This window comes from Parus major, chromosome 23 (genome assembly GCF_001522545.3).
Source record: "Parus major isolate Abel chromosome 23, Parus_major1.1, whole genome shotgun sequence".
Lineage (NCBI taxonomy): Eukaryota > Metazoa > Chordata > Aves > Passeriformes > Paridae > Parus > Parus major.
This window is the reverse complement of record NC_031791.1, coordinates 1,133,257-1,143,935: the sequence shown is the minus strand read 5'-3', so window position 1 is coordinate 1,143,935 and position 10,679 is coordinate 1,133,257. Positions and strand designations below refer to the sequence as shown.

General features: G+C 47.5%; 2 protein-coding genes across 11 annotated transcripts in view; both read left to right on the top strand.

Moving 5' to 3' along the window:
- On the top strand, positions 1-5,493 carry NCMAP (non-compact myelin associated protein). 2 transcript variants are annotated; one of them, XM_015649308.3, is made up of 4 exons: positions 1-873; positions 3,335-3,429; positions 3,554-3,638; positions 4,085-5,493. In XM_015649308.3, exons 2-4 carry the CDS (start codon positions 3,345-3,347, stop codon positions 4,224-4,226), a joined length of 312 nt encoding a protein of 103 aa, XP_015504794.1. In that variant the 5' UTR covers positions 1-873; positions 3,335-3,344; the 3' UTR covers positions 4,227-5,493. The 2 variants fall into 2 exon arrangements, with proteins under 2 accessions (XP_015504794.1, XP_033375505.1); XM_033519614.1 differs by lacking the exon at positions 1-873 and having other exon boundaries at positions 2,427-3,429.
- Positions 5,494-7,393: 1,900 nt separating this feature from the next.
- SRRM1 (serine and arginine repetitive matrix 1) overlaps positions 7,394-10,679 on the top strand; it is a 17,403-nt gene continuing 14,117 nt past the window's right edge. For 6 of the 9 annotated variants that reach the window (XM_015649350.3, XM_033519564.1, XM_015649354.3 and 3 more), the window contains exons 1-3: positions 7,394-7,486; positions 9,835-9,924; positions 10,673-10,679. The exon at positions 10,673-10,679 is cut by the window's right edge and continues 116 nt beyond it. In XM_015649350.3, the coding sequence (XP_015504836.1) occupies positions 7,466-7,486; positions 9,835-9,924; positions 10,673-10,679 (118 nt within the window). In that variant the 5' untranslated portion in view covers positions 7,394-7,465. The remainder of the gene's footprint in view (positions 7,487-9,834; positions 9,925-10,672) is intronic. The other 3 variants (XM_015649357.1, XM_015649356.1, XM_015649355.1) reach the window with 2 other exon arrangements.

Below are 10,679 nucleotides of genomic sequence, written 5' to 3'. Positions count from 1 at the left end.
ATCTGAACATGGTGGAGTTCCTGTTATTCCCATGAATAACTGCATTCACAGAGGGGAATGAGAAGTGTGTGTGGCCCAGAATTTTAAGGCAAAACATAAAAAGTTAGAATTGGGCAATGTGCAGTTCATGATCTGGTTTAGACACCACTCCTGAGCAAGTCAGTGACAAAAATCTATCAAGTTCATATTTCCAGGCATGGCTTTAGAAATGAGGGTGTTCCTTTTGGGGGTCCTGTTGTCACTTCTTGTCACCTGTGGGAGCTCAGGGGTTTTGGTGCCTCTCACGATCTAAACCAGACAGGTAGAACTACAGAGGGGTTTTTAGTTGGTGCTGCTCCTGCAGTTTGTGCCACTGTCTCTGTCTTGGCAAGGCAATGAACCGCTTTTAATGTGTTCTACCAGCAGCTCAACCTGGGCAGCTCATGCCAGAACCTGAGAAAATGCTTATGTAAAGGTGCTGCCCTGACATGGGGACACTCAGGCTCACACAGGGAGGCTTGTTTGCCTCAGGCCACTTTGAACTTGGGCTTTTCTTTCCTCTTTCCTCCCTCTTTAGAGCCTCTCAAGGTAAACCCAGGCACGTTCAGGTCTCACTGAAGGACGCTGTGTTTTTATTACTCTCTGAAATCACAGCTTGTCTTGATCCCTGGCGGTGTTCCCGGGCTGCTGGGAAGGTGAGGGCTGGAACAACCCAGCTCCACACAAACCCCACCTTTTCCCAGGTGAAAGCACTGAATCTGTGTTCTCCTAACCAGCACCTGCCTTCCCTGGCAGGGAGCTGCCTCTCCAAGTCCAGCCATCCTGGAAAAACCTCAAACAAACCCCTCTGCTCCCTGTGGCCCCTCTGCTGTAATTGCCAGGTGCTGCTGACAGGTGAGCTCTGATCCCCATGTCCTCACAAACAAACCCAGGGCAGGGGCAGCAGGAAGGCTTTAGAAAAGGGGGCCTTGCTCCCACTTGCCAGAACAACCTATCCCCTGTATCTGCCAAGGTGTTTGAAATGGAAATGTGCCCAAAGCTGAACTTTATAGAAACATTTCCAGCTTCATAACGTGGGGATGCAAAAATAACCAGCAGGGTGGAGAGTGAGGGTGAATGAGAGGCTCTGAGAGCCCAGGCAGGTGTGTGTGCACAGGGGGAAGTGCAGCCCTGTGTCATGGACAAAGAATGTCCTGTGATTACTGTATCAAAGTCCACTTCTTCTCCCCTGCTGAATGGCTTTTATCCAGCACTCCTGATTTTCCAAACGTTTTTCTGAACAGAGTAGGATCCAGGCTGAAAATCAGTAGGTTCCCATGGATTTTGCTGGCCTTTGCTGGGTCTTTCTTGCAGCAGAGGCTTGGTCAGGTGTAACCTGCTGGTTCACGGGGCAGTAATGGGGCTGGAACTCCAAGTAAGAGCAGGACTGGCACCTTCCATCCTGGCTGGAGACACAGACCTTGGACCTCTAGACTTTCTACACAAAGCAGAAAAACCCCACCTGATGCATTTTTCAAACTGCATCTCAGATTGGTGCAGCCTCCTGGATAAATTAATCCTTTTCGTAAACAGGCGGTTTCACTACGACAATAAAAATTCTTTGGGTCTGGGTGACTCATGCACAAACAGCTCACCATTCCCAAGGTGCTTTGACCCGAAGGGAAGGTCAGAAGGATGAATATTTCATGGCTTAATATTAAAATATTCAGCCTTATTTATTTAGAATTTTTATTTTGGTAGCCAGAGGAGGAAGAAGAGGTTTCTGTAGATCTGGCAATTACACTGGCCTAGTCAGGAGCCACAAGGTGAGATCTGGAAGTGGATTTCTCTGAATTATGCCCATAGTCAGAACACTTGCTCAGCTCTTCATGACGAGTCTCTTGAGCCTCTGCTGTCACTGGTAGAACCTTCATCCACATGAGAGGATGGAGGTTCTACCATCCTACACAGAGAGGAGACAGGAACAGCTGTCCCTGAGCTCTGGTGCCTCCCAGGTTCCTCTGAGGTGTGTGTGAACCCTGTGCTGGACAATAGGGCTGGGCAGAGTCTAAACATAAAATATTTCAACTGATGCTCATGTTGCTGAATTAACTTGGCTTTGGCTAAACAAAGGAATCATTCACTCATGGGAGAATGACCCAGTTACAGGCTCAGAGCAAAGTTAGTTTGGTTTTTAGATTAAAAGAAGAAAACCAAACTTTTAATTTGAGGGGATTTGAAGCGTTTGAAGAGTGGCTCTAGCAGTTCTCATCCTGCATCCCAGTCAGACACCAACCACTTCCCTTCTTGCTGCTTCCTGATCCCTCTTATTCCTCACTGACCTGCTCTGCAGGTTTTTAATTGGTATTAATTTTTATTACCAACTGATTTCCACTGAATTATTTCTGGCTATTTATCTTGTGCTGTGTAAAGTTAAAGTTACCATGCCACACAATATCCCAGCGGAGCACCAGAGTCCTGCCTGGTTGTATCTGAAGTGGGAAACTCAGTTCCATATCAAGTGCTGAAGGATAATTTATTTTTCAAGGGGCAGTTGGAGTGTCTCAGCTCTGGGGCTGGGAGCTGAGCTGTTCCAGAGGGCTCTTTGAACTGGTGCTCACACCCCTCTCGGCCTGAAGGAGCCCTTTAATGGCTCGGGTTTCCAGGGACACTTGGAAAACCCTTATAAAACCAGCAAACATCCCAGCTGCTCTTTCCAGATCCACACTTTTACCCACCAAAACACAGACATGTTTTCAGCTGTGCCCTTGGAAGTTCACCCACTTCCAATAACAGACCTGAGCTGACACTGGGCTGAACTCACAACCTCCTGCCACAGCCACGTTGCAATATCCCTGTTCAGGGGCTGTCCTGACACTTTTGGAGCTCCAAGTGAAGGGGTTGAATGTTTTTTCTTCCCCATGTTAGATGAATGAAGCTCCCTTAAATTCTATTTTATAATGGAATTTTTAAACCTTTCTGTGATGAGTTTTTCCCTTCCCTCAAGACATTGCTGAATTCTGGGTGCAGAATCATTCACACTCATTGCTCAGTGATCTGAATCTCAACCAGAGGTGATAATCTAAAATCCCAAAGCATTTAAAACACATTATTGTGTTCATATCTTATTTTATCCTATTAACACTGACCAGGAGATATTTTGAAGCAAATTGCTCAAGATTGTACCAAAATTTCCTTTGTACCAATTTCCATTCCTTTGGTAGGGCCAGGTTTCCACCGCAATGAAAATATGAAGAACCCCAGTTCAGTGAGCCTGCACTTGGCAGGCTCTGAGCCTTTGGTGGGAAGTTGCCTAATTAGCACCATGAAATTTGAGTTAATATTTTAGGAATTCACTCCTTTTTCACCTCTGCAGCTGACTCAAGATGACGACGGCCACACCACTGACCAATAACACTCAGCTCTCGGTGAATGTGACCACAAAGTCTCAAGAACAAAGTCTCTATCAAAGTAAGGAAAGGAGTGGGGTGGTGGCTCTTTTTGGTTTTAAGTGGACTTTGAACTTATCAAACTTCTAAGATTACAGTGACAACTTTGTAAATATGGCTTTTTTCCCTTCCTGCTTCTCTCCCAGGTTCTGGAGCAATAATTGCTGCCATCGTGGTGGGGGTGATTATTATTTTCACAGTGGTTCTGCTCATCCTGAAAACATACAACAGGTACGTGGCCAAGTCCTGTAGTCACCAAGTCAAAGCAGGATGAACCAAAGTCCCTGCTCTCAGCTAACAGAGCATTTCAGGGCTTGGTGCTGAAAATTTCCAGGAGAATCTAAGCAGAGATTGGAGTGTACCGAATCTCACTGTCAGTGCTCTGTGGTTGGATCATAGGAAGCACAAAGAGCTCCTTGATGGAGGCTGTGTGGTGGGAGCTCTTTTTATGGGTTCCTGGTGATGCAGGGAAGGCCTGAGTGTGCACCAAGGCTGCCAGAGGGAGAGCTCGATTCACTTCTCAGAGCTCACATATGCTCTGGGAAGACTTTTGGTATCTTTGGGATGAAATCCTGGCTTGGTTTGACTGGGTTGTGTCTTACCAAAACTTACCCTGGGAGAGGAGAGACCTCTGCAGGTGCCAGCCCTGGTGCCAATTCCCCTTTTACCTTTGCCAGGCGCATGAGAGTGCGGCGGGAGCTGGAACCCAAATCCTCCAAGCTGGCAGTGCCACCTCCTGTGGGGCACAACAGCCACAGCCTGGCCCAGCAGCCCTCGGTGACCTTCATCCCTGTGGACATCCACCTGCAGAGCAGGTAACCGGGAACACTGGCCCTTCCTGCCAGAGAAGAGATGGAATTGTTATCCCATGGACCTGGGGCTCCTCAGCACAGCTGCACTGGGAACAGCAACCGGCTCTTACTCCCTCTGTAAAATGATATAAATCCTGGTTTCTTTCTTTGGGAGAAAAAAAACCCCAGAGGTCTGGACACTTTTCTTATGACTGAAATAACAAGTGGAAGTCCAGGAATCATCAGGATGGCAGCGAGGTCTCTTCTGGGTCTGGATAAACCAAGAAGAGAAGATGCCCAGGTGTTGTGGAACTTTTGTTTCCTCAGAGACTTTGAACCCTCTCTGTTCTGCTGATAAACAGTAGGAAAAGTCTGGACATGCAACCTGAGCTTGTTATGAGTTACATGGAAGAGGTTTGTGGTTTATTTTATATCTGATGGGTAGTACAGGAGGTATTGAAATTGTATTTATCTTTACTCATATTTCATGTTTCTACTGCCACATGTGTACAGGTTAAGGAAAAAAATGTTACTTCTTGTTTACAAGTATTTTTAAACTATTTCTATAAACTCTGTAACTCTCTGTTTCCAAAGGAACTCGGTGTCTGGGGGGTTTTGCTCTCAATTCAGGTTCATGGCTAGAGCTGTGTTAGAATGCTTTGTCTTACACAAAATCTGAGTTCTTTAACTGAAAAAAATAAGCATGGAAATAGAAAATATCAGCTTGGATAAAGCAAGGGAGGCTCTGTGCAGCCCCAATGTGCTGCTCACCCTGCAAGGCTTTGTACTCTGGTGCAGCCCAATTATTTTTAGCAATTTTTTATTCTCGAAACCAACCCAGAGTGAGGTTGTTTTGTGAGGGCTGTGGGTGTGCAGCAGTGGCACAAAGGAATTCCCAGGGACACTCACAGCCCACGGGGTAGGAACACAGAGCAGCATTGTCAGACACTGACTGGCAGATTGTCTGAGATTTTGTATTTCATATTTTTTCCAATAAGCTTGGATCTCTTGAGCAGGTCAGTTTAACTAACTGGTAATTTTTATTGTGCAGAAACTAAATTCAATCACTTTGCAATATTCTTTTTTGGCTGAAACTGAAGCATGGTTTGGATTCCAAACCAAATATTGAGACAGCTGTTTGTGAAGTTTATGAATCTCCTCATAAATATTTCTCTTGTCCTGGTTCTCTACCTTATTTTTTGTGGCAGGGAGTATTGATTTAATAATTCAGAAGGGAAAGCAGATGCACATCTAATTTTTTCCCAAAAAAATATAAAGGGGTTGATTTTCTGTTTCTATCTCTGGATGTTCTCCGAGCTGTTCCATGGGAACAAAATCAAGATTATTTTAGGAAGGATAAGCCCATCTTACTGTTGTTGATTTTAACATCCCTAGCCAGACCTACTTCTAGAAAATTTTGTTTACTTTCCATTTGCTTCATTTCAAGCCAATGAAGTTCAAAAGCAGAATAAGCAGAACTACTGCAAGCAGTTCCAGTTTCACAGAATTACTATTATTGGCAGCAAACCAGCTGCTGTGACCACACCAGCACCGCTCCAGCTGAAAAATTCAAATACCAGTAAAATTTGCCTCACATTGGCACCTCCTGGAAGGCCCCTCCTGGCAGCAAAACCCAGAGCTCACGCTGAGCAAGCAAAACCACCTTCTCAAGAAACAAAAATCCCTATTCTGTGCCATTTGCTGTGGATTTGAGCTTTCCAGGAACAATCCCACACTCTCCCTGCCCTGTTAACAGCAGCCGCCTCAGGGCTGATCCAACCTGCCCTGATTTGGCCCCCGGGTTCCACTTCCAAACACACAGATTTTGGGAATGCTCCCCTGTCAGCTGGCCCTCTTTTGCAAGAATCAATGGTTGGTTTTTTTCCCTCCTAAAAGTTTTACAGGATCCTCCAGCTGGAATTTCACTGTTACAGATACTCTGGTAAAATGTTTATTTTTTTGCTGCTGGGTAAGTCCTGACCCTAAAACTCAGTTTCCCCCCCACGTTTACTTCCATCCTCCTTATCCCAGCAGAGAGCACGGAGCTCCACCTAGTGTCCTCCTGCCTTCCCATGGGTTCTGTAAAGTCAACTTTACTAAATTCTCTCATCCACAGTGCCAGGGTTATTGAGCAGCCAAGTCGAGCACTGTCCCAAGTTTGGCCGTGCAAAACTCAGATCGTTACAAGTCTAAGCAGATAAAATATGATAATTTCCTTTGGGTTTTTTCCCCGAGTCCCATAAACAACATATTTCCTAAAAAAATGCATCTGTAACTCAGCCCAGGAGCCACACCAGTTTGTCCTGAGTGGGATGGGGTGGAGAGATCACGACTTATCCTCAGGACAATAAAGGCGAGGAGGCGCTGGAGGGGTTCCAGTGGAGGCCACAAAGATGGTTTGGGGTCTGGAGCATCGCCCTCATGAGGGGAGACTGTGGGAGCTGGGCCTGGTTATTCTGGAGAAGGAAAAGCTGAGAGGCGATCCTATTAATCCATAAAATATCTCCAAGGGGTGGCAGAGGATGGTGTCAGACTCTGTTCAGGGACACGGCAAGGAGCAATGGCCATAAAATAAACCAGAAGTTCCACCTCAACATGAGGAAGAACTTCTTTCCATGAGGGTGTGAGAGCCCTGGAACAGCTTCCCAGAGAGGGCCTGGAATCTTCCTCTCCGGAGACATCCCAAACCCACCTGGACCTGCTCCTGTGTCACCTACTCCAGTAGCCTGGGCAGGGGGTTGGACTGGATGATCTCCAGAAGCCCCTTTCAGCCCCAACTCCTCTGGGATTCTGTGACCTCTTCAGAGCCCTGCCTCCCGCCCAGGGACCGCTGTTATGCCGGGAGGTAGCCGAGGGGCCGCTCCCGAGGGTTGAGGCTGTGCCCTCACGGACCTGCCCGGCCCTGTCGCCATCCCTGAGGGGGCCGCGGCCGTGAGGGCAGCTGAGATCTCGCGAGATGTCGACATCGGCAGCAGCTTCAGGAGCCAACACCTCGCGAGAGCGCGACTCACACCGCGCTCACCCCCGCGCGCGCGCCGGAGCAGCCGCGCTCTCTCATTGGCCCGGCTCCCGCGCGCGCGCCGAGCCTCCACCAATCAGCAGACGGCGGAGGGAGACCCTGCTCGGCGCGCGCCTGGCCCCGCCCACCCCCTCGCGCCCCTCCCGCCTTCCCTCCCCCCCTCCCACCCCCGGCACGGCTGAGGGGGCGCGCGGTGCACGCCGGGACGGCAGCGCGCGCCGCGGCCCGGAGGAGGCGGAGGAGCCAAGATGGACGCCGGGTTCTTCCGCGTAAGTGCCGGCCCGAGGGGCCCTGAGGGCGGGCGGGCGGCTCGGCGGCCCCGCCGGGGCACGGGGGCAGCGCTCGGCCCCGCTGCAGGCCCGCGCTGGAGCCGCGCTGGAGCCGCGCTGCCCCGCGCGGCGCCGCCGTGCCCCCCCGCCCCCGCCCTGCGCAGGCTCCTCGCCGCGGAGAAAATGGCGGCGGGAAGAGGCCGCGGCGGCGCGGCCCGGGCGGCGGCGGGGGGGAATCGAGCGTCTCCGGGCAGGACTCGGCACGGGGGGAAGCTCCGCGGTTCCCCCCACCCCGGGGCTGGCCCCGCGTCGGGCCCTGAGCGGCCTCGACCCCGGAGGTCCCGACCCACGCGGGGTCGTGTCACCGCTGCGACCCCCGAGCTGCGGGGGGGGAAAAGGGACCGAGGGGCTCTTGAGGGGCGAGCCCGGGTTTGCGCTGTCCGCCTTCTTCAGTGTCCTCGTTCAAAGCGAATAAATACCCCTGTCCTTATTTTTATTGGGCTTTTTTTAGAGGTTATGAAGTGTGTTCTTGGCAAAAAGAAGATAGGATGTATTTTTACGTTGGTATTTTATTTTTAATTCTTAAGTTTCTTCTAGTTTTTCAGCTGTGTTGCATTTTCTGCAGAGACCATGAAACCTACCCAGGGTCTATTTCTTTTCTGCTTTTTCCTCCATTAATTGAAATGACCTTATTTTGAGGATTTCGGTGATAATTTTGAAAACCAATCTAAATTTCAAGGTTCATTCATTTGTTCAGCCCATATTATTTTCATTTCCTGCGGCTAGAATGCTTTTAAAACACGGCAGCACACATAAACCTTCCCTTAGTTCACTTCTGTGCTCGTGAACTAACTTGGGAAAAATAATTGCAGATTAAATCCACACTTGCTCTGATGTAGTTGTTAAAAGGTTTACAAATCAGGTAGTTGTGATTGACAGCAGGATTACTGGGGCTGCAAACTCTGGATTAGAAATCAAATATTCTTTTAAACAGGCCTTTGGAAGGTGGCATTTTATAAAAACCGAAGTAGCATGGCACTGAAATGGGGCTGTGAACAGTGTTCTGGTTTTATTCTGGGTTCAGGAGGAACCAAATGTGAAATGACAGAACTGCAGCAGAGCAGCAATTTGGACTCCCCATACCAAGCAACCTTCTATTTATAATTCTGTCAGTTCTTCACATTTCTGTGAAGTTTCAGTGCAAACTTATTTTGTCTGTCTTTAAATTCCTGTAGCCCCCTTGCTCTGTCCTGTTTGGTTCCTTTTGCTGCTTGCCACGTGTTATCAACAAGAAACTTCCCCTCCATTTCCCTTCTGGATTGTGAAATAATGTTAAAAAACCCCAAAAGAACATTCAGTTGTTGAGTGAACTGGCAAGTATCGTGGTTTTTTTGTAAGCCTCAGAGCAGACTGCAAATACTGTAAAGAGTTTTAATCCCTGGAAGTGCCTGTGCCACAGTCAGACTTTAGGATTCCCATGTTCTGGAATAGTAACTGATGACTTTGCAATGTGTTACATTACTAATTCCAGGTGCTTTCTGACCAAAGTCAACTTAGAATTTGGGGGTTTATCTTCTTTATTACCATTTAATTCCTTGACAGTTTATATTTTTGTTTGTACTGAGCCCTGTTCTTCCACTGATAATTGCCTATATAAAATTCCCTGTTTTCCATCAGTCACATTGATTCCTAGAGTAAATTTCCTAAGTTGTGGGTTTGTCCTCAGTCATGAGCAGCCCACCAGGATCTGGATGCAGCCCTGCATCTCCTCTAATTCCTGCCTGGTTCTGTTTACTTCTCTGCCAGTAAATTTTCCAGAACTGGACTTCCAGGCCTTTCCCTCCATAGTGAATTAACCTACAGCTCCTGTCCATGGAAGTGGAGCCAGTCAGTGAACTTTTAACAGAGCAGGATCAATAAAATGCATTCTTTGTACTTCTCTGCTCCCTGCTTTGCCTCAGGGAAACTGCCCAAAGGTTTCAGAGGTGTCACTGTAAGCAAACAGGAAGATTTTGTTCCTGAGCAGAGGAAAACCACTTTATTTCTTTAATAAAGAAATGAATAAAGCCTTTTCCTGGCAGTTTGATGCTGCTCATACTTTAATTTGTGGGGGGTTATGATTGAGGTGTCACTGTGGGGCTCAGGAGCTGCTCACCCCAAAATCCTCAGCACTTGGTGAGAGCTAAAATTGAAAAGCACCTTGAAAGGCTTCTTTTGCCTGGAATAAATGACAGAAAAACAGCCTTAGAGATTGGTTTCACTGGTGCACTGTGCAGACACGTGGGGAAATAATCCTTGGAGGTGGTTGAAGGCTCCCCAGACTGAATCTGTTGTTTGCTGTGCTCCAGGGAACCAGTGCAGAGCAGGACAATCGCTTCAGCAACAAGCAGAAGAAGCTGTTGAAGCAGTTGAAGTTTGCAGAATGCTTAGAAAAGAAGGTAAGTGAGATGGGGGAATAGGGAGTAAAACTTAGCAGAGAGAAATTTCAGTGGATTCACTGGGTAGCAGGTGGAACACAGTGGAATGTGAGGAATTTCTTCTCTAAAACCACACTGGAGGATATTTGGAACATCAGATGCAGCAGTGATATCAATGGTTTGGTTAAGTACTAAAGATCACCAGCAGGCTTTGGTATAACATACAGCTTCAAAAGAAGTCAGCTTTCTAGCAAATACTGATTATTTTGGAATTCTAAATATTCTTAAATGCAGCCCCCCCAAATTGTTGGAGTCTGGTAGACAGGGGAAGTTGTGAGCCTGGATCAAGACTTGCTTTATCATTCAGTTTCATTCAGTTTAATTTCATCATTGAGTTAGGAGTGACCAATAAATTGTACACAATGCAAGTTTCACTTCAGTTTTTCTTCCCCCCTCTCTCCTCTTGCTGGTGCTTTATTAGCATTTACTAGAAATTTGCTATGTTTTGACTTTGCTATCATCTCTAGGTTCTATTTTTAGCTACTTGGGAGAGGGAAGTCTGTATTAGGGAAAAAATAAAAAGGTATCCAAAGGTGTGCTTTGATCAAACTGTAACCTCTGCTGAAAAACAGCAAAGTGGTTTGAAACAAAACTAGGCTGAGGTAACTATGAAGCAGCACAAAATTCAGTCTGCAGTGAAAGAATTCAGGGTACCCTGAGCTCGTGTATGTAGTGAAAGTGTTGTGTTTCTCCTGGCTCTTTGGTACAGGTGGACA

Bases quoted from the DNA above. Each gene is read 5' to 3' on its own strand.
- NCMAP (XM_015649308.3), top strand. From the start codon at position 3,345: ATGACGACGGCCACACCACTGACCAATAACACTCAGCTCTCGGTGAAT. The intron at 3,430-3,553 runs GTAAGGAAAGGA...CTTCTCTCCCAG, and splicing joins AGAACAAAGTCTCTATCAAA to GTTCTGGAGCAATAATTGCT. The intron at 3,639-4,084 runs GTACGTGGCCAA...TACCTTTGCCAG, and splicing joins ATCCTGAAAACATACAACAG to GCGCATGAGAGTGCGGCGGG.